This window comes from Podarcis pityusensis (genome assembly GCF_964106645.2).
Source record: "Podarcis pityusensis genome assembly, chromosome: 8".
NCBI classification, from domain to species: domain Eukaryota; kingdom Metazoa; phylum Chordata; class Lepidosauria; order Squamata; family Lacertidae; genus Podarcis; species Podarcis pityusensis.
Window position 1 is genome coordinate 44,968,718 of NC_138033.1, and position 19,522 is coordinate 44,988,239.

The 19,522-nt window shown below is 40.8% G+C and overlaps 1 protein-coding gene across 1 annotated transcript in view; it reads right to left on the minus strand.

Moving 5' to 3' along the window:
- Positions 1–18,779, minus strand: part of CDH11 (cadherin 11) — a 33,714-nt gene extending 14,935 nt beyond the window's left edge. The window contains exons 1-7 of the mRNA XM_081018462.1: positions 18,369–18,779; positions 15,547–15,841; positions 14,777–14,896; positions 11,855–12,022; positions 7,220–7,407; positions 3,202–3,455; positions 856–992 (exon numbers count right to left, since the gene is read on the minus strand). Of these exons, the coding sequence (XP_080874588.1) occupies positions 856–992; positions 3,202–3,455; positions 7,220–7,407; positions 11,855–12,022; positions 14,777–14,896; positions 15,547–15,841; positions 18,369–18,596 (1,390 nt within the window). The 5' untranslated portion in view covers positions 18,597–18,779. The remainder of the gene's footprint in view (positions 1–855; positions 993–3,201; positions 3,456–7,219; positions 7,408–11,854; positions 12,023–14,776; positions 14,897–15,546; positions 15,842–18,368) is intronic.
- Positions 18,780–19,522: the final 743 nt, after the last annotated feature.

The window sequence follows — 19,522 nt, forward strand, 5'->3', positions numbered from 1 at the left end:
ACCTGCCTGGGCAATCATGGATAAAGAAACTGGGTAACATTTCACTGAATTTCTCTAAGGGTAAGTTATCCAGCAGTTTCTTGTGGGTTAAGGCTCCCTGTTAGTACATTTTCTTTCTCCCCCATTAAGAACACTCCTCCAAAGTTCATTTCTTGCCATAGGCACCAACTCCGATGGGCTGGAGCAGTTTCAGCCCCCCAAATATACAAGGGTACCTCAGGTTACATACGCTTCAGATTACATACGCTTCATGTTACAGACTCCGCTAACCCAGAAATAGTGCTTCAGGTTAAGAACTTTGCTTCAGGATGAGAACAGAAATCGGGCTCCGGTGGCACTGCAGCAGCAGGAGGCCCCATTAGCTAAAGTGGTGCTTCAGGTTAATAACAGTTTCAGGTTAAGTACGGACCTCCAGAATGAATTAACTACTTAACCTGAGATACCACTGTATATTTTTAGGGGGCTGCCCCCCTTAATATTCAGAGGACATTGCAAAACGCCACACATGCAACATCAGGATGTCGTACAATGTCGCATCACATTCCAATCCTCTTGAAAAGCTGGCACCTCTGTTTCTTTTTGCTTTGGTTGACTGGCTACAATTTTGCATTCTCCACAATGCACAGACCTAAGATGACCAACATGCACATACTACAAAATGGTGAGTAGTATCAAGAAAGAACTCTGCAGGAGTTGGGGGGAGGGGGAATCTCAGAACTTTTCTTAGAAAAGTCTTCCAATAAATTGGCTCAAAATTTACCTGAAATGTACCTCAAATTTTGCTCAAAATGGAGACTGTGGCATTTTAATATAATTTATACGAAAAGTATATATAACTGTCTGATGAATACTTACGGAGTTCGTATGCAAACACTGAGATATTGTGCCAGGCCATATCTTCCCTATCCAGTTTCTTTGTGGTTGTAATTGAACCATCTTCTGCGCTGATACTGAAATATCTGTCGAGGTCAGTGTGACGATCAATTATATAACTAAAAGGGGATGCAAATGAAGTAATTAGAGAATTATTCAATTCATTTAGTGTCTCCTAGACAGTGTACCACATATTATTTTTTGGAAAAAATTGTTTGGAGGCACTCTGCTTAGCAAGATAAAAAAATAATTAACTACACTTAACTAAATCACCAGCATCAAAATGGATTTCCTTTCCTAATACCTACATGAGCACCATTGTTTCATATCAGTCTTTTAGCAGAAAGAAACACTTACAAGTGTAGAGCTATGCATTGCCAGAGATACAGGTGGCCTATTGGTGCATTCTGAATCATGTGATTACAATTGTGTGAAGCAGGAGGCATGTTACTTCAGGGATGCAACTGTTGGCTCCTCATCTACCACTGAAACACATTATGGCTCCTTTGATACCATTTCCATAGGTTGAGGGAATGCCTGAATAATGGACCCTCCTCTATGTACATAAAGGTAAAGGTATCCCTGCCCCTACGGGCCAGTCTTGACAGACTCTAGGGTTGTGCGCTCATCTCACACTACAGGCCGGGAGCCAGCGCTGTCCACAGACACTTCCGGGTCACGTGGCCAGCGTGACGAAGCTGCTCCGGCGAACCCGCACCAGAGCAGCACACAGAAACGCCGTTTACCTTCCCGCTATAAAGTGGTACCTATTTATCTACTTGCACTTAAGGGTGCTTTCAAACTGCTAGGTGGGCAGGAGCTGGGACCGAACAATGGGAGCTCACCCCACCACGGGGATTCGAACCGCCGACCATGCGATCGACAAGTCCTAGGCGCTGAGGTTTTACCCACAGCGCCACCCGCGTCCCTCTATGTACATAGCCACCCCATATTATTTGGAATCTGTGAAATCAGGGTGCCACATTACAGTGGGAACCTACATGAATAAAGCAGATTCCTCTCTTCAAACCTTCACCCAGTATGTGGACAACATGATGATATGAACAGTGCCCCTGTTCCCCCATTTCATATGACGATGACCATGTGATTTAGAACACCCAAATAAGATTAGGATAGCAGAATTATTGGAGTGGAAGCATCAAATGCCTCTTCCATCCATTTGTTTGTTGTGTTCTATACAAACCCCATGTGGTGTTTAGCAACACTCAACCCCATGACATGACAAATGCTTTGGGTTCTCTTGTCACCTGCTCCACATCATTGTTTACCACTAGTAGAGTTGAGGACATAAATGATGTGATGACATGACCTCATGGAGGTGTTATTTCATGTTTTAGCATTTGGGTGAGAGCTGGACAATGGGGTGTGCCATTTTCAGCAGAGCCCCAACCCCAATAATGTGTGTTTCCATACTTAACTATATTGTGTGAAAAGTGAATATTTTCCTCAAAGGTGGAGATGCTGGGTGGTATCCAATGCTAGTTCTACTTAAAATAGATCCATTTAAGTTAATTGACATGACTAACTTGAGTTTATTAATTTCAATGGGTCTACTCTGAATAGGACTTATTTGGATGCAACCCATTTTCCCCACATATGTTTTCAAATTTCCCATGAAGTCATTTTGGAAACAACCAGTGTCAGCTTAATTTACATCATTTTATGCTTCATGGTTTGCCAGTTTATTGAAACATTGCTAGTTCATTAACTGTACATTTATCTATACAGCCTCTTTATTAGCTAAGATAACTGTGTTAAGGTCTTGGGAAACTGTATCACTCTGACTCCGTAGCCTTGGACATTGCAGTTGGCATCTGAACAAGTTGGATATAAAAAGCATAATAAAACTGAAACTTTTATGGAATCTGGCATCTCTTTTGAAACTGTTATTATAGCATAAAACAGATGTGCCCTTTATAGTTAACATTGGTACAATGTATGTAGTGTGATGTTATCGAAGGCTGCAATTGCCTGGCTTGTGATGCCATTATGATCAGATTGCAGATCTTGGCTGCATTGAGCACCACATCCCTGAGTTATTTTTCAAAGCATCCCCTGGGTTACTTTCAAGTTGCAAGAATAAATAAAATTGGGGCACAGATTTTTCCTTTCTGGCCCAGATTCTTGTTGATCTGCATGGGGGGGGGGGGGGAGGGACCAGAGAAAGCAAAGAGGAGAATAGGATGGCTTAACTCAAACAAGGCAATGGAAATATATACAACATGGCTTTACAGGTTTTTAAATTGCCATTTGAGGGATTTCCATAAGGGCATCACTGAAACCATCCTTCCCATTTCGCAAGCATACCTTATAAGGCTGTTTTTTGCATCAGGGTCTTTGGCATGAACCCTCCCAACTGGAGCACCAGGGCCCAAATTCTCTTCTACTTCCAGAATATAAGATGGTGCTAAAAATATTGGTGGCTCATCAGCATCCTCCACATTAATTTTCACAGTTACAGTATCCTTGAATGGTCCATTGCTGATGAACTTTGGGTCAATGTGTATATTGGCTGCCTCTACCTTCAAGCTATAGGTCCTTTTGGTTTCATAATCAAGATGCTGAAAAAGACAGAAGCACGGCATATTAGAATCAGTGCTATGACTATTTTTACAGAAGTCAAGTGTGTGTGTGTGTGCATGCGCACACACAGAGTCACAAACAAAAAGACTCCTATGCATGCACAATTTTTCAGAATTTGGAAATCTGAGCTTAAAGGAATTAAGAAGCAAGGACCCATGATATTATAATATTGAATATGGATATTTGAAATAACCTATCAACATGAAAAGTTACTATAAAAGGTAGAAAGGTTGAGGATGGTGAATCATAGAATCATAGAGTTGGAAGAGACCACAAGGGCCATCGAGTCCAACCCCCTGCCAAGCAGGAAACACCATCAGAGCACTCCTGACATATGGTTGTCAAGCCTCTGCTTAAAGACCTCCAAAGAAGGAGACTCCACCACACTCCTTGGCAGCAAATTCCACTGTCGAACAGCTCTTACTGTCAGGAAGTTCTTCCTAATGTTTAGGTGGAATCTTCTTTCTTGTAGTTTGGATCCATTGCTCCGTGTCCGCTTCTCTGGAGCAGCAGAAAACAACCTTTCTCCCTCCTCTATGTGACATCCTTTTATATATTTGAACATGGCTATCATATCACCCCTTAACCTCCTCTTCTCCAGGCTAAACATGCCCAGCTCCCTTAGCCGTTCCTCATAAGGCATCGTTTCCAGGCCTTTGACCATTTTGGTTGCCCTCCTCTGGACCCGTTCCAGTTTGTCAGTGTCCTTCTTGAACTGTGGTGCCCAGAACTGGACACAGTACTCCAGGTGAGGTCTGACCAGAGCAGAATAGAGTGGCACTATTACTTCCCTTGATCTAGATGCTATACTCCTATTGATGCAGCCCAGAATTGCATTGGCTTTTTTAGCTGCCGCGTCACACTGTTGGCTCATGTCAAGTTTGTGGTCAACCAAGACTCCTAGATCCTTTTCACATGTACTGCTCTCAAGCCAGGTGTCACCCATCTTGTATTTGTGCCTCTCATTTTTTTTGCCCAAGTGCAATACTTTACATTTCTCCCTGTTAAAATTCATCTTGTTTGTTTTGGCCCAGTTCTCTAATCTGTCAAGGTCGTTTTGAAGTGTGATCCTGTCCTCTGGGGTGTTAGCCACCCCTCCCAGTTTGGTGTCATCTGCAAATTTGATCAGGATGCCCTTGAGTCCATCATCCAAGTCGTTGATAAAGATGTTGAATAAGACCGGGCCCAAGACAGAACTCTGTGGCACCCCACTAGTCACTCTTCTCCAGGATGAAGAGGAACCATTGATGAGCACCCTTTGGGTTTGGTCAGTCAGCCAGTTACAAATCCACTGAGTGGTAGCATAGTCAAGACCTCATTTTACCAGCTTCTTTACAAGAATATCATGGGGCACCTTGTCAAATGCTTTGCTGAAATCAAGGTAGGCTACATCCACTGTGTTCCCTTCATCTACCAGGCTTGTAATTCTGTCAAAATACGAGATCAGGTTAGTCTGACATGACTTATTTTTCAGAAATCCATGCTGACTATTGGTGATCACAGCATTCCTTTCTAGGTGCTCACAGACTGTTTGCTTAATGATCTGCTCCAGAATCTTCCCTGGTATTGATGTCAGACTGACTGGGCGGTAATTATTTGGGTCCTCTCTTTTCCCCTTTTTGAAAATAGGGACAACATTTGCCCTCCTCCAGTCTGCCAGGACTTCGCCTGTTCTCCAGGAATTCTCAAAGATGCCTGCCAGTGGTTCTGAGATCACATCTACCAGTTCTTTTAATACTCTTGGATGCAGTTCATCTGGCCCTGGAGACTTGAATACATCTAAACTAGCCAAGTATTCTTGTACTATCACCTTAGTTATTCTGGGCTGTGTTTCCTCTGCTGAATCATTTGCTCCAAATTCTTCAGGTCGGGCATTGTTTTCTTTATCGGAGAAGACTGAGGCAAAGAAGGCATTGAGGAGTTCAGCCCTTTCTGTGTCCCCTGTTTGCATTTCACCATCTTCTCCTCTGAGTGACCCCACTGTTTCTTTGTTCTTCCTTTTGCTACAAACATACCCATAAAAGCCTTTTTTGTTGCTTTTAACCTCTCTAGCAAGCCTGAGTTCATTCTGTGCTTTAGCTTTTCTGACTTTGTGTCTACACATGCTGGCTGTTTGTTTGAATTCCTCTTTGGTGGTTTCCCCCCTTTTCCATTTTTTGTACACATCCTTTTTTAATCTTAACTCAGTTAAAAGTTCTTTAGATAGCCACCCTGGCTTCTTTAGGCACCTTCCATGTTTCCGTCTCATTGGTATTGCCTGAAGTTGTGCTTTTACTATCTCCCTCTTAACAAACTCCCAGCCATCATGAACTCCCTTTCCTTTTAGTATTACTGTCCATGGGATCTCACCCAGCACTTCCCTAAGTTTTATGAAGTCGGCTTTCTTAAAGTCAAGAAATTGAGTCCTAGTATGGTGGCTCAAGGCTGACCAAGAGATTAACACCCCAGCATCTCCAGCATTCTTTACTTTGCTCTCTCTAAGGACAACAATTTTCCTTAATATAATTCATTTTAATGCTTTTTCATGAATATATGCAGTTTTGTAGAAGTTTTGCTTGGAAAACTGCACTGCAAAATTTGGAGAAGTGCAAATCTCCAAGGATGACTGTGTTTTGGTTTGCGTATTGTTTTGGAAAGCACAGACTACATCAAATTTCTCCCCATTCCTAGTTCTGATAGCCACTTGTTTATGCCCAGGTTCTCACAGTGGCCAACCTGATGGCCATGAGAAGCCCACAAGCAGAGGTTGAGAGCAACAGCATGCTCCCCACCTGTGATTCTCAGCAACTGCTATTCAGAGGCATAATGCCTCTGACAGTGAAAATATAAGATGGTCACCCTTGCTTGTAGCCACTGATAGCCATATCCTCCATGAATTTGTCCATTCCTCTTTTAAAGCCATGCAAGTTGGTGGCCTCTTAGGACATCCTGAGAAGCAGTCAGCCCAAGTAAAGTATACTGTGAAACCAGTTTGCAGTGTTGGTTAAAAGTTTGTCATTAATGACACTGAGCATAGTTACTTTCATTTGGGATTTAGCATTATTAGATGTTCAGATTGATTTCAGCAGTGACATCAGCTGTACAATAAAAGAATTCATTTTTGAATTGCAAGCAGAAACCAGATAAGTGGCTTAGGCTGGTTGAATCTCTTGATGGGAATATAATGCCGTTCAGCCTAGGCTTCCTTTCTTCCCATCTCCCCCTTTCTTTCTCTCAGTACTGAATGCATTTGGAAGGAATATTGACAGCAGAAATTAAGTTTTCATCAGAAAAGCAGGCACAAAAAGAAATCTCTTGTAATTTTCACATTATCCGAAAATTCACACCGTACTGCCAACTTGAAAATGAATGCTTGATTATAACCAAAGCAATCCTATCATTTATTTCCAAGTTAATACGCAATATGCTTTGAAGAACGAATGGTGTTGATTTCTCAAGTGGAAGATCAGTAAAAGAAGAATGTACTTTCTTCACTTTAAAAAGATGTTAAGAAGCTTCTATGCATCAATGCTTTCTTCTCATAATCTCTTTCCTTCCATTCTGGCTCCAGGCATTAGCAGATAACAGTAAAATGGGATGCTGGAAGTTAATCATAGCTTCATAAACAAATTATCCAAAACTGCATTTGCTGTGATTTTCTTACCATGAGCAATAATCTATGGCTATTATAGTTTCTGCAAGGCATGGGAAGAAAATGAAGTATATTATCCATTAACAGGAATGAAAGGATCGCATTGCTTACCTTCTTAAGCTTCACAACCCCTTCCTGAGTCTCATAATCGGTTGTAATTTCAAACATCTCTATACCGTCTCCATCAATAATGTTGTAAGTTACTAAGCCATTTTCTCCAATATCTGGATCTTTGGCCTTCACTCTTCCAGCTTCCTCCCCTGGGATGGCTGCTTCTGATATTGACATCTGATAAACACCTAGGCAAATAGCATTTATTAATAAATGAGCCATTATTAGTTTCTTTACTTGCATTCTTTTCACTTGTTAATCTACATGTGCAAAAGGCAGCACAGAAAGTGCTAAAACTCAAGACATCTCAAAGTGCGGAAGTAGTCAATGTGCTGCCCTCCAATGGACTACCATATGTCACAGCCAGCATGGCTTATGGTCAGGGGTGATCAGAATCCCACAGCATCTGGAAATAACTTCTGTATGTTGGACACTTCTGTATAGACCTACTGACAGTCTACCTGCCACTACTCATTTTCCTCTGCAATGCACAGCTACATGAAAGTGTTGAGTGTACTTAAGAATGCAGTTTCACATCACATGGTTTGATGGTGAACTGGAAGTGCCCTCCATAACACATTCAACAATCCTCCCAAATGCATAGGAGTTATTTGGCAGACGTTCAGGGCTTTCTTGGTAGACATGTCAAAACAGATCAAATCTAGTGCAATGCGACAACAATATTATAACCCACACCAACCCCAAACAGGCAGAGCATGATGACAACAACCTTAAAAACCTTTGGTGCTTCCCGAAAGGTGTTGTGATTTAGAGTACCCATTACCCACAAACTACACGTTCCATCTGACCTCCAACCTTCATTCTGGCCTTACGAGACCTCAAGGAGTAGGAATGTGTGCTTAGAAATGTCTGCACGATGGTTTACTCGTGAATCCCATTCCTGCACCTAAGGTGGGAGCGTATTTGCTGTCACCCGGCTCTCTCTAAAATGAGGCCTGATGACCAATAGGGAAATGGGGGGAGATTGGCTTTATAAGCCTTCTCCTCCCACATTGTCTTGTTCCTTGTGAGTTTGCAGCACCCTTCCTCCTTCCCTCTCTCCTTATGGTGGTCATTTGTTGAAGGGACTGAATAGGGATGTTTGCGGGGGGAGGCCTTAGGATCCCTCTATTTTTTGTGGTGGGCACTGAGTACAGAAAGATAAGGAAGTGGAAGAGAAAATTGCAGGGAAAGTGAGACATTATTGGGTTAAGGGATCTACCAGTGTTTTACACCTGGCAGGGTTGGAGAGTTTCCTTTAGGCCTGGCATGTGTATTTTAGGCCTGGCATGTGTATGCTCAACAGCAGAGAATCAGTGGGCATGTTGGCTTCATACCCAAGGCTCACCAAGCAAGGATGGAATTATTTCCTCCCCAACTTTTATTGGGGAGCCCCAGCATGTGGCTCAAGCACGTGCCCAGATGCATGGATAGATGCTTCCCTACCAGAGCTGGCTAAAACCTCTTTGAATCTGTCAGTTGGGTTAATGCTGGTTTGTAGTTCCTCCAACTTGTATATATATATTTCTATATTTCTATATATATAAATAACCTTTATTCCAATGCTAGCACATGAGTCTGTGAGTGTAGGGACAATGACAATTTTAAATCACTCACAATAATGACTTCATTGTCTGTGACCTGCTCACCAGTTGCTATATTTATGTGCAGTGGATTAGCAGACCAACTGGAAGGTGTTATTTTATTCTCCCCTCAAAAAATAACTTCAGCTTGACCCTCGTCGTAAGGCTTAGCACAGATTGTCAGCTGCCCCAGAGAGGAATTTAAAATGGAACCCATTTGCAGTGTTACTACCAGCGCTAATTTGCATTTGAAAAAAAACACAGTGCATTTGAGCTATGCTTTACTTGCCTTCTTTGCTATTTTTTGCCACCATATTTTCAGACTTAAAAATGCAACACCAAGGTCTGGAGCTAATTTTTCTTAAAATTGGGATATAAAATCATCAATGTGCTTGCCATTTTATTGAGTTGCAAAGGCAAGAATGATGAGCCAAAGAGCTTACCGCCTAAATCCCTGCCCATTAATAAATACTCTCACTGCATTATTTACAGTAGGCAGACAACTACACCACATTGTTTTCACCATGTGCTGAAACCTTTTCTGTTCCAGAAAACCTAGCTAAGTATGCAAGTTTGGTATGTAATCTGATTTTAGTAGGCATCTATGTTTTCAAATTACTGATTTTGTTTTATATTTCAATTTTTAATGTTCTTGAAAAGAACCCCCCTCCCTGAGTTTTGCTTAGCCCTTATGAATATATTCAATTCCAATGAGGTATGCTTTCCAATTTGAGATGAAGATTAAGAAGCTAGCCCTTATTAAGGTTTGTTATTTGTTTAGTTAGTTAAGTAAATTGTTATCCTACCCCTCAGTACAAGTTCTGTCAGCACAGCTGACACAACCAACAATATACCCTTGTCCTTACTATCCTCATAACAACCCTGTAAGGTGTATTAGAATGAGAGAGACGTTGTGATTTTCCCAAGCTTCATGGCTGAGGGGGGATTTGAACCAACATCCCACTGGTTCTAATCTGGTACACTAACCACTACAGCACACTGCATTTCGAGAATTTATTTCCAACATTCCTGACAAGAGCCTGTAAACTACACCTCATTCACCTGTAAACCAATTATAGAAAATTACCTTCCAATTATGCATGTCTTAATCTCAGTCACGAGCACTATAAGACCATGCAGAATATATTGTGACACGAAGGCTGTAATTTATGCTGCAGGTGTTACTGCAGAAATCCAGAGAAAATTACATTAAAAACAAATCACAGAACAACCTTCAACTCCCAGGGTGGTTTCAGAACATTTATTCACACCTTCTTTTTGTGTGCATTTCAAAGAAGGACAGGGCCCAAAAATTATGTTTGCACACTTCATTTTTGACATGCCATACTTTGAGCATAGATATTCACAATCAAAACCAACAACCTAACCCTCAAAAAACTTAAGAAATCAGGGCCTCCAAAAGTCAGATAATTCACAGAAAAACAGCTGATGTAATTGTTGTGCATCACTGGGACAGAAATGAAATCTAAACAGAGATTGCTTTTAAGAACAGTGTCCTTGTCAGTTTCACAGTGTGCACAAACTCATAAATATACAATCTGGAAGAAGTGAGATTCCATTTCTTTCATCCCTCTCTTGTTACAATGGATATTTTCCCCCTTCTCAAGTATATTTTTATTGCTTTCATCCAGTGCAGTCTCAACTGTCTCATTTAACAGGTTTTTCCAGTGCTTTCCACAAAAGTCTTTGCCACATCCCATTGATCTCAGTGGGAGTATGTTTTTAAAACATCATTGTCCGGTATGTTTTGAAAGTGAGACACAAAGCACAAAACCTCCCCCTGGGTTTCAATCTTGCCTTTGAGGGAGAAAAAAACAACAATTCACTGTGAATCAGTAGGAAGTTGTTTAATCCTTTTATGAATAAGCTTGCCTCCCCCCTTTTTAAAGAGGGTGTTTTGATAATGACTCCTAAACTCAATTTGATATAGATGTGTCTACATATTTAAGGGTGAGGCAGAGGAGCTCAAGTGATACTGATAAATTCTGCCTAAGCTACCAGGCCAGATTCAAAGTATTAGCACAAACATACAAGCCCTAAACAGCTTGGTACCCAAGTGCTTAAAAGAGTGCTTTCCTCACTATCATGTATATTGGGCCCTGAGATCAGTCATTGGAGGCCCAGTGGGTCTTCTCAGTGTTTGTTCCCTTGTAGAATGCCCTTCTTAGTGAGGTGTGTCAGTCTCACTCACCATTAACTTTTAGAACAGATGTCCTAAACCATTCCGGTTTACCCAGGGACATGATGGTTTAAAGTCATGTCCCTGGCAAACTGGAAATTATTAGTTTGAAAGCAGAGAATTTTTAAAAAATGAGTTTTAAACTGTTTTTAGAATGCCATTTTTTAATTGGTTTTGGATTGGTCTGCAATGATCCCAGAAACTCTTACCTAAATGTAGTCCCCATTAAGATCAATGAGATTTTACTTTTGATTAGACTTTCTAGGACTGCACTTAGGCAAGATGGCCAAAATACCCAGCTGACATTCCATGTGTGCTTTGATAGTAGATTGCTCAAAGATTTTCTGAATACCTAACCCACTGCATTATTCTTAAGAAGGCTTGCAACACCAACTTCAGAGTCTGTGGACTATTGAATACTGCTTGCTAACAGGCAACAGCAAGGGAAATAGATCCCTAAATGGCTATTATCCATGGCGGCTATAAGGAACCTCCTAGTTCATAGGTAGTATGCCACCAAATACTAGTGACTTGTGTGTCTGTGTGTGTGTGTGTGTGTGTGTGTGTGTGTGTGTGTTTGTGTTTGTGTAGCAACAGTGGGGAAAAGGTATTGCTTGTGGGTTATCCAGAATCATCTCACTGAACATGAGAAACAGGGTGATGCTAGACTGCGCAGGCCAGGCATAGGCAAACTCCGGCCCTCCAGATGCTTGTGACTACAATTCCCAGCATCCCTAGCTAACAGGACCAGGGATGATGGGAATTGTAGTCCCAAACATCTGGAGGGCCGGAGTTTGCCTATGCCTGGCATAGGCCTTTGGTAAGAGGGCTCTTCTGATGCTCTTTACTTACTCTGCGGGAACTTTGGCGGGTTGTCATTGACATCAGTAAGTGTAATTGTCACTTTGGTTGTCCCTGAGAGCCCTCCCATGTGTCCTCCCATGTCCTTTGCTTGTATGACAACATGATATTCTTCCTTTGCTTCTCTGTCCATGTTGGGAAGGGCAGTTCTAATAATACCTGCAGGTAAAAGACAGAAGTAGGGTTCAGAAAACATTCTTTAGACATCTACTCTACACTAAGAACCATACATATTCAGATGCATCAGCACTTGTCCAGATTCCTCATAGCTAGCAACTGCCAGCAAGGGGAGAATGAGCCCGACATGGGCTGGGTAATATTCAGCTGTTCAGATCCTATCTGAACAGGAGATTTTGGTGAGAGCTTGTGACTGGTATGAATCCGCTAGATGAAATAGCGGAAGAACGTTGCCTAAGGAGAGTGAGGAAAATTCTCAGGGATGATTCATACCCTGGCCGTCACTTTCTTGATCTCCTGCCCTCAGGCAGAAGATACAGAAGCAAGATTAGTTGCACCAACAGGGTAAAGAACAGCTTCTATCCGTGGACTGTTAGGCTGCTGAATGATAACAACAGGGCAACTGACTTTTGGTTTTGGTGGGTGTACGTCAGTAAACGAGGGGAATTAAGACTAAGAGAGCTGAGTGGGGGGTGCTCATGCAATCTCACTGTATACAAGTTGTACAAGTGGCAATAAAGTATTTCAATTTCTGTGCCAACGATTTCTCATTTCCCAGCTATTCTGCACCAGTTAATGAGAAAATAGATTGTATTCGAAGATTACGAAAGGGGAGAGAAAAAATTCAGAGAAATTATGCTGGGTGGGTTACTATCAAGGTGGCCAAGAGGTGTATGTGACTGTCCTTTCTTTCATTCTACAAATCATCTCTCTAGAGGCCTGTACTCTCCCATGATCTAGACTTCCCTTTAAAATAAAACCAGTGACCGCACTGAACTCATGTACTCAGTAGCAAGCCTGCCTGGCTTACGATGCTTCAAATAAAGCTCAGGGGAAGACATTATCAGGTAATTTATCCCATGGGGATTTTTTGATATCAAGAAGAATAGGCATCTGGGAAAGCTGCAGCATGCTGGAGAAATGTTTAATGGGAGCACACACACACACACAGTGACCTGAATATGATAAATCCAATCCAGCACCCACAAAAATTATTATTTTAAAAATTGACTGCCCTGAGAAAGAGGGAGAAAAAATGGAAGTTTCTTTTGTGAAGAAAGAAAACTTTTGAGAAACTGGAAGACATATATAAACAGCTCTAAACATGATACTAGGGAAGAACAATGATGAAGCCAGGATATGCTACCGGAATAATCCTGGTTAAATATAGACCCACTTTCTGTTCCTGTTCTAAATTTGAGTACAGACTTTATTATAGTACAGTTCTCCATTCAAGAAACATTAAGTACATCTTTAAAATTAAGGAAGTTTGTTAAGAATACATATTTAAAAGTGACTTTTCATGTAGATTTTTATTTAATTTATATATTCAGTATTTTAAGAAAGCAACTCCAAAGATAAATATGGAAATGGGATAGACAGAGGTGAAGACATGCAGAAGTGTTACGGACTAGGAAAAATACAGGTCTGCACATCCCAAGCATTTGGCAGGCTAAAATACATTGTTAATAGACGGCTTTTGCTTGGTGAATTGCGTGTTGCACAACCATTGTCTGGAGCCAGTTGGTGATATGAAATGTCAGACTGTATCTACAACTGAAAAGTAATGGTGCTGTCAAAGTTTGTAACTAGGTGGTTCAGAATATGAATGTGCCTCTCTCACAATGCTTGAATGTGTTACAGATCAAATGACATTTCCCCTCAGAGATTCTTCTACAGCTCTATAGCAAAATCAGACTGCAGATATTCAAAAATGTTTTTAGTTTAGATTTTTAGTCTAAGTCCAGGACACTAATTACTGCTCAGTCAGAACTAAGCAAATGCTCCCAATGGCAGATTTTAAGGCTCCTATAGACAGTAGATAAATTACAAAGATAAATCACACGGTCTTTGGTATTAGGAAGAAGTATTGTTTCCCCATTGTTGGTACTTCATCCTTTCTTCTAAAGCAGCCTTCCCCAGCCTGGTGATCACTAGGTGTTTTTGACGCCCATCACATGTAGTCAGTGGTCAATGATTATAGAATCTGTGGTTGAAAGCTTCTGGGAATCTTACACTGAGTCAGGCCATTAGTCCATGTGGCTCAGTCTGGAAGCGACTCTCCAGGGCTTCAGACAGAGGATATTCAAAGTCCTGTCTGGAGGTGTTGTTTGTTGTTGTTTAGTCGTTTAGCCATGTCCGACTCTTCGTGACCCCATGGACCAGAGCACGCCAGGCACTCCTGTCTTCCACTGCCTCCCGCAGCTTGGTCAGACTCATGTTTGTTGCTTCAAGAACACTGTCCAACCATCTCTTCCTCTGTCATCCCCTTCTCCTTGTGCCCTTCATCTTTCCCAACATCAGGGTCTTTCCAGGGAGTCGTCTCTTCTCATGAGGTGGCCAAAGTATTGGAGCCTCAGCTTCAGGATCTGTCCTTCCAGTGAGCACTCAGGGCTGATTTCCTTAAGAATGGATAGGTTTGATCTTCTTGCAGTCCATGGGACTCTCTGGAGGTACCAGGGGTTTAATCTGGGGCTTTCTACATGCAAAGCAGATGTGCTACCACTCTTCTATGCCATTATGTTGGTGCAGCTGTTAAAGGGTATCAGGACTTGCCACAGCAATATAAAGAATGATAGACATGCCCATTCTTTAAAAAAAATGAATTAATATCTGGATTTTCATTTATGCTCAGGTCTGATCACCATATTTCCAGATTTGTAAAGATGCATTGCTCCGGTTACCCTGGGGAGTGCAGGAAGCACCTTTCTCTTGTAGCAAAAAAGAATTGCTCACCTGTCTGTGCTTCCACGGAAAAGTACGGCTGACCTTCAAGGATGCTGTAAACAAGTTTGGCACTATTTCCATAGGTGGGATCATCAGCATCTGAGGCAGTCACCTGAATAACAGATGTACCTGAAAACAGAAAGGTGTGGTGATACATTTCAGGATTTAAGTAAGCATGTTAAAAGCATGGAGAACATTTTCAAAATTCATTTTTATTTAAAAAACAAAACTAAATGATTGGGAGATTATGTACTAATTAAGCACTGGAAAACTCCAAATTCTCTAGATGAGGTATTATTAGTGAACCACCACTGGTTACCCACCAGCTGTGCTAGGGATTATGGGAAATCTCTGTCCAATGAATTATTTGAATTACACTGTTCAGTAAATTATATTGAATCACCTTTTACCTCATTGGCAATTGCTTAATATTACTATCTGGGGTGTTTATTAGAGGCTCCCTCTCATAAAAACAACATTTCATGGTATCTGGCAATTATATGTATAGTAATTGCTGGATTGATTTCTCTTTGACATGAGGTGAAGAACTTAAGATGGGCAATTTCTGCTCCCATTGGTGCTTTCATCAGAATTCTCTGACATCCCTAGTCAAGACACAAGTTTACTCACGGATATGCTATTTGTGAAAAATAGGCATGAATGAAAATTTCATGTCCTAAGTGTAAACCATAATTGATGATCAGCTCAATACCGATTGTCCTAGAAATCCATTTGTCAGCCTGCGAACTAACTGTTATTTCATGTTTTCTGTTACGTACCTACATTAGACCTCTCTGGTACATTGGCATGGTAGTTTTCATGTAAAAATTCTGGGGGGTTGTCATTGATATCTTGAACTTTCACAATGAATTCTGAGGGTGGTTCTAGAGGTCGGTTGGTATTCCTGTCCACAGCTTGTGCCGTTAATGTGTACTGAGCTCTTTCTTCCCGATCCAGTGTCTTTGTTGCATGGATGTTCCCTGATTTGTCATCAATGACAAAAATGATTCCCGCTCCTTCACCTGAGAGAATGTATTTTATGTTCCCATCACCAGAATCGATGTCCGAATGAAGCTGCAAAATGCAAGATATACACACTTACTGTTTTCAAAGCCAAGAAAATGTTAAGTACATAAGAGGTTTGATGGATGAGGCTGAAAGCCTACCTAGAGTGAGCAACTAGATTCTTCTGCGAAGTCTGCAAGCAGGACAGCAGTGCAAAAGCAGTTCCAACAACTGGTATTCAGCTACATGTTGCCTCTGATACTGGAGATAATACTGCTATTGTGACCAGGAGTCACTGATAGCATTACACTGATAGCATGTTTTTTCTTCTTCTCCTAATCCCTTTCTCCTAATCCCTGTATTGGGAAGTTTTTAATGTTTGGTGTTTCGTTATGTTTTTATACATGTTGGAAGCTGCCCAGAGTAGCTGGGGCAACCCACACAGATGAGTGGGGTATAAATAATAAAATTATTACTGTCATCATTACTATTATTATTACTACTACTATTACTACTATTATTATTTGAAGATGCTTTTTATCAACACACTGACTTGTACATATTAATGAAATTTCTGGGGTTCCCAGATTTCTTTTGCCCATATATTGTAAATTTATTGGGCTGAAACCAGATATGTACTCAGAGTTTATTTGTTTCCAGAAACTGATTTTCTGTAGCATGGGCAGAGAGTCTGATAACCCAATGTGTCTTTGTATGGCCCCCTTGGGACTCTTCCTAGGCTACACCTTCTCCTCGGCCTCTTCCTTGTATGGATGCAGGATAGAGGGGTGTGTGTGTGTGTGTGTGTGAGAGAGAGAGAGAGAGAGAGAGAGAGAGAGAGAGAGAGAGAGGTGTAAAACCTTAACCCTTAGCCCACCACTGCCATGTGGCCTCAGAAAGGTTTGCCCAGAAGGGAATCCTAGGCTGAAAAAAGGTTCTACACTCCTATTCTATGATGCTTCTGGGCATCTCTGTCATGGATATAATGAACAAGTAATTTTAAATAGCCTGAAGAAAGAATTCACAAAGTGAATTAAGGATTAGTTTAAAACGTACTTGGGATTTTTTTTTGGGGGGGGGGGCAATGTGGAAAGTAAAACTGATTATTAGTTGTTGAGATTAAGAGGAAAAAGCAGAGTATCTTTTATGAAAGGTTTTATATTCATCAGATACTTCTTTTAATCTGAACTTTTTAAAAAAGGAGGTATGTGAAGCATGGGGCTGCAACAAATGAACCACCCATTGGCTTCTACCTCATTTCCAATTTCTCAGCTACTTAATGCCCATTGTGATATTTTAATGAATGGCACTAAAGCAATTAAAGTATAAAATGAAATCGGAGCCCCACTTGCCTTCCTTCACTTTCATAATGCTTACAGGCATTGGCTCTGTGAATTGATATGAAAAAGTAATGTATAAGACTGGGAACCATCTTCGCTTCCTGAAATGTTCAAGCTGGTACAATAGTGAAGAATTGTCACTCAGTGTGGTTAATCCGTTCCTGCTGTTTAATGCTGGTGCAGGTCCTTTGATGTAAGCAGGGCAGCACTTTTTAAGGTACATTCTGTTATAACTTGGAAAAATAGGTTGCATTCTGGGTAAGAGCAAATGCAGGCTGCAACCCAAGTATGAACACAGTTTTCTTCTATCAAGGATGACTTTTTAAAGTCTGGTTCTACTGCTTTTGTGATAGAGAAGTCATCTGACTGCTCTGTCATGTGAGTTGCCACACAAATGTTGATCATCCATCATGCTCATACACACGAAGAACCTTCCCCTGGAAAGGGGAATACAGACAAGCAGAGAAAGTCTGAGGAGGGACTATCACTCAATGGTGATATCACTCATGCAGAAGGTTCTAGGTTCAACCCAGGGGTAAATTTCAGTTAATTTCCGTTTCTCTCATTTTTTCAACTGAAATGCATCAATAGGCATATTTAAATTTAAAAAGGCCTTACAAAGATTTGTCACCATTTTAACACACACTTTTCCAAACAGGGGTGCCAACTTGAATAAAATATGCAGATAATTGATGACATGACACAGTGCATGCATATGATTTGAATGGCAATGCTCATCAACTTTGGGGGCCCCGCACCCTCAAATATTTTATTGGGGGGGACCAAAGACCACTCAAACTGCAGGAATTGGCTCTTATGTTGCAAAATATGTACATTTTTGTATGTAGTTTTGCAAATATACACCGTTTTGCAAGCAATTTTACTTGCTATGATGCACTTCTGCATGTTACTTTCACCAATATATGCATTTTTGTGTACTCTTTCCTCTAATGGATGCATTATTTGGTTAGAGGACTGCATTACAAAATACAAAGACGTACACATTTCAAAACATAGCTCTGTCTCTGGAGAATATGGTCCTTGCGAGGGCATCAGAGGGACTCTTTGATGCAAGGCTGGCCCAGCTATGAGGCAAGGTGAGGCAACTGCCTCAGGTGGCAGAATATATAGGGGCAGCAGATAATGGGAACTGACATCCAACAACATCTGGAGGACCACAGATTTATAGAACTGCAGCTTAATAGTTCCTAAATAGGTAAAATGCAACAAATGATAAAGAATAAAGGCTTTCTTACCCTTCCCACTAAAACAGGATCAGGTCCCGTATACTCCTCTATTACAAAGAACTGGTTCCATACCCATCCTCTTTTTGAACGGTGGAGAACTTGCCCTTCCTTTCCTTTTTCATGATGACCATGGAGTGATGGCCTGAAATGATTCAATTTCCCGATCTCTATTGCAAGGCTGAAGCACAGCATTCCCAGGCAGATAAGGGTAGCATGTAAACAGTTGTCCACCTTCATTTTTGGTTAATGTATAGGCACCAGAGTATCCACAAATCTAACACTTCTTCTCACAGGGCCACCAGAAGAGTAAAAAGGAATAATATAATCCTCTTGAAATTTCAGGTGTACTTTTCCATAAATGAGATGTAAACACTCCTTAAGCGCATCACTTTAATTCTGGATAGATTCCCAAATTATTTCCTAGAGGGTGGAAAGAGAGAAAAAGAAAGAGGGTGAGAAATGCAGGCTAATTTCCCCCACTGTGTCAATTATAAGTTAATTATAATTTCGAATATGTCATGTGAAGCAAGTTAGCATGGCCAATGTGTCATACATTACAATGACATTCCTCTGTTTGGAGTGTTGCCTGGTTCAGAGCTGTTTTAAAGATAAAGAGCCTTAAGAAAGGAGAGATAGACTCTTGCAGATGCCCATTAACTGTTAGCAAACTAAGCAGACACACAAAGTAACCTGGCCATCCTCTTCCTTACTATGGTGAGATGCATTGCATATCTATTTAAATTACAGTAATTATTTCTCAGTGTGCATATATACATACATATTAAGCTGCATGATTTTATGCACATCTATGCCTTCTTTTTTGATATATCCTCTCTCTTTTTCAATTGCAAGATAATAAATGAAATCGGGTAGAATAGGAAAAGAATATTATATATTATATATTATAATTAAATATATTATAATACTTGCAGGTATGCATTCTAATTATAATGAATGATTTCTTTCCCTGTACTAGACTCACCGGGTTATTAGAAACATTTACAGTTAGTTTCATGATTATTGAAGAATGGAGTTTGCTTCTGTTTTTGTTTGTTTTTTCTACTAAGAGTGTAGAAAGCTGCCACAGAAAACTGTCCAACCATTGGTCCATCTATCTCATCATTGTTTACTCTGATTGGCAATGGTTCTCCAAGGATTCAGGC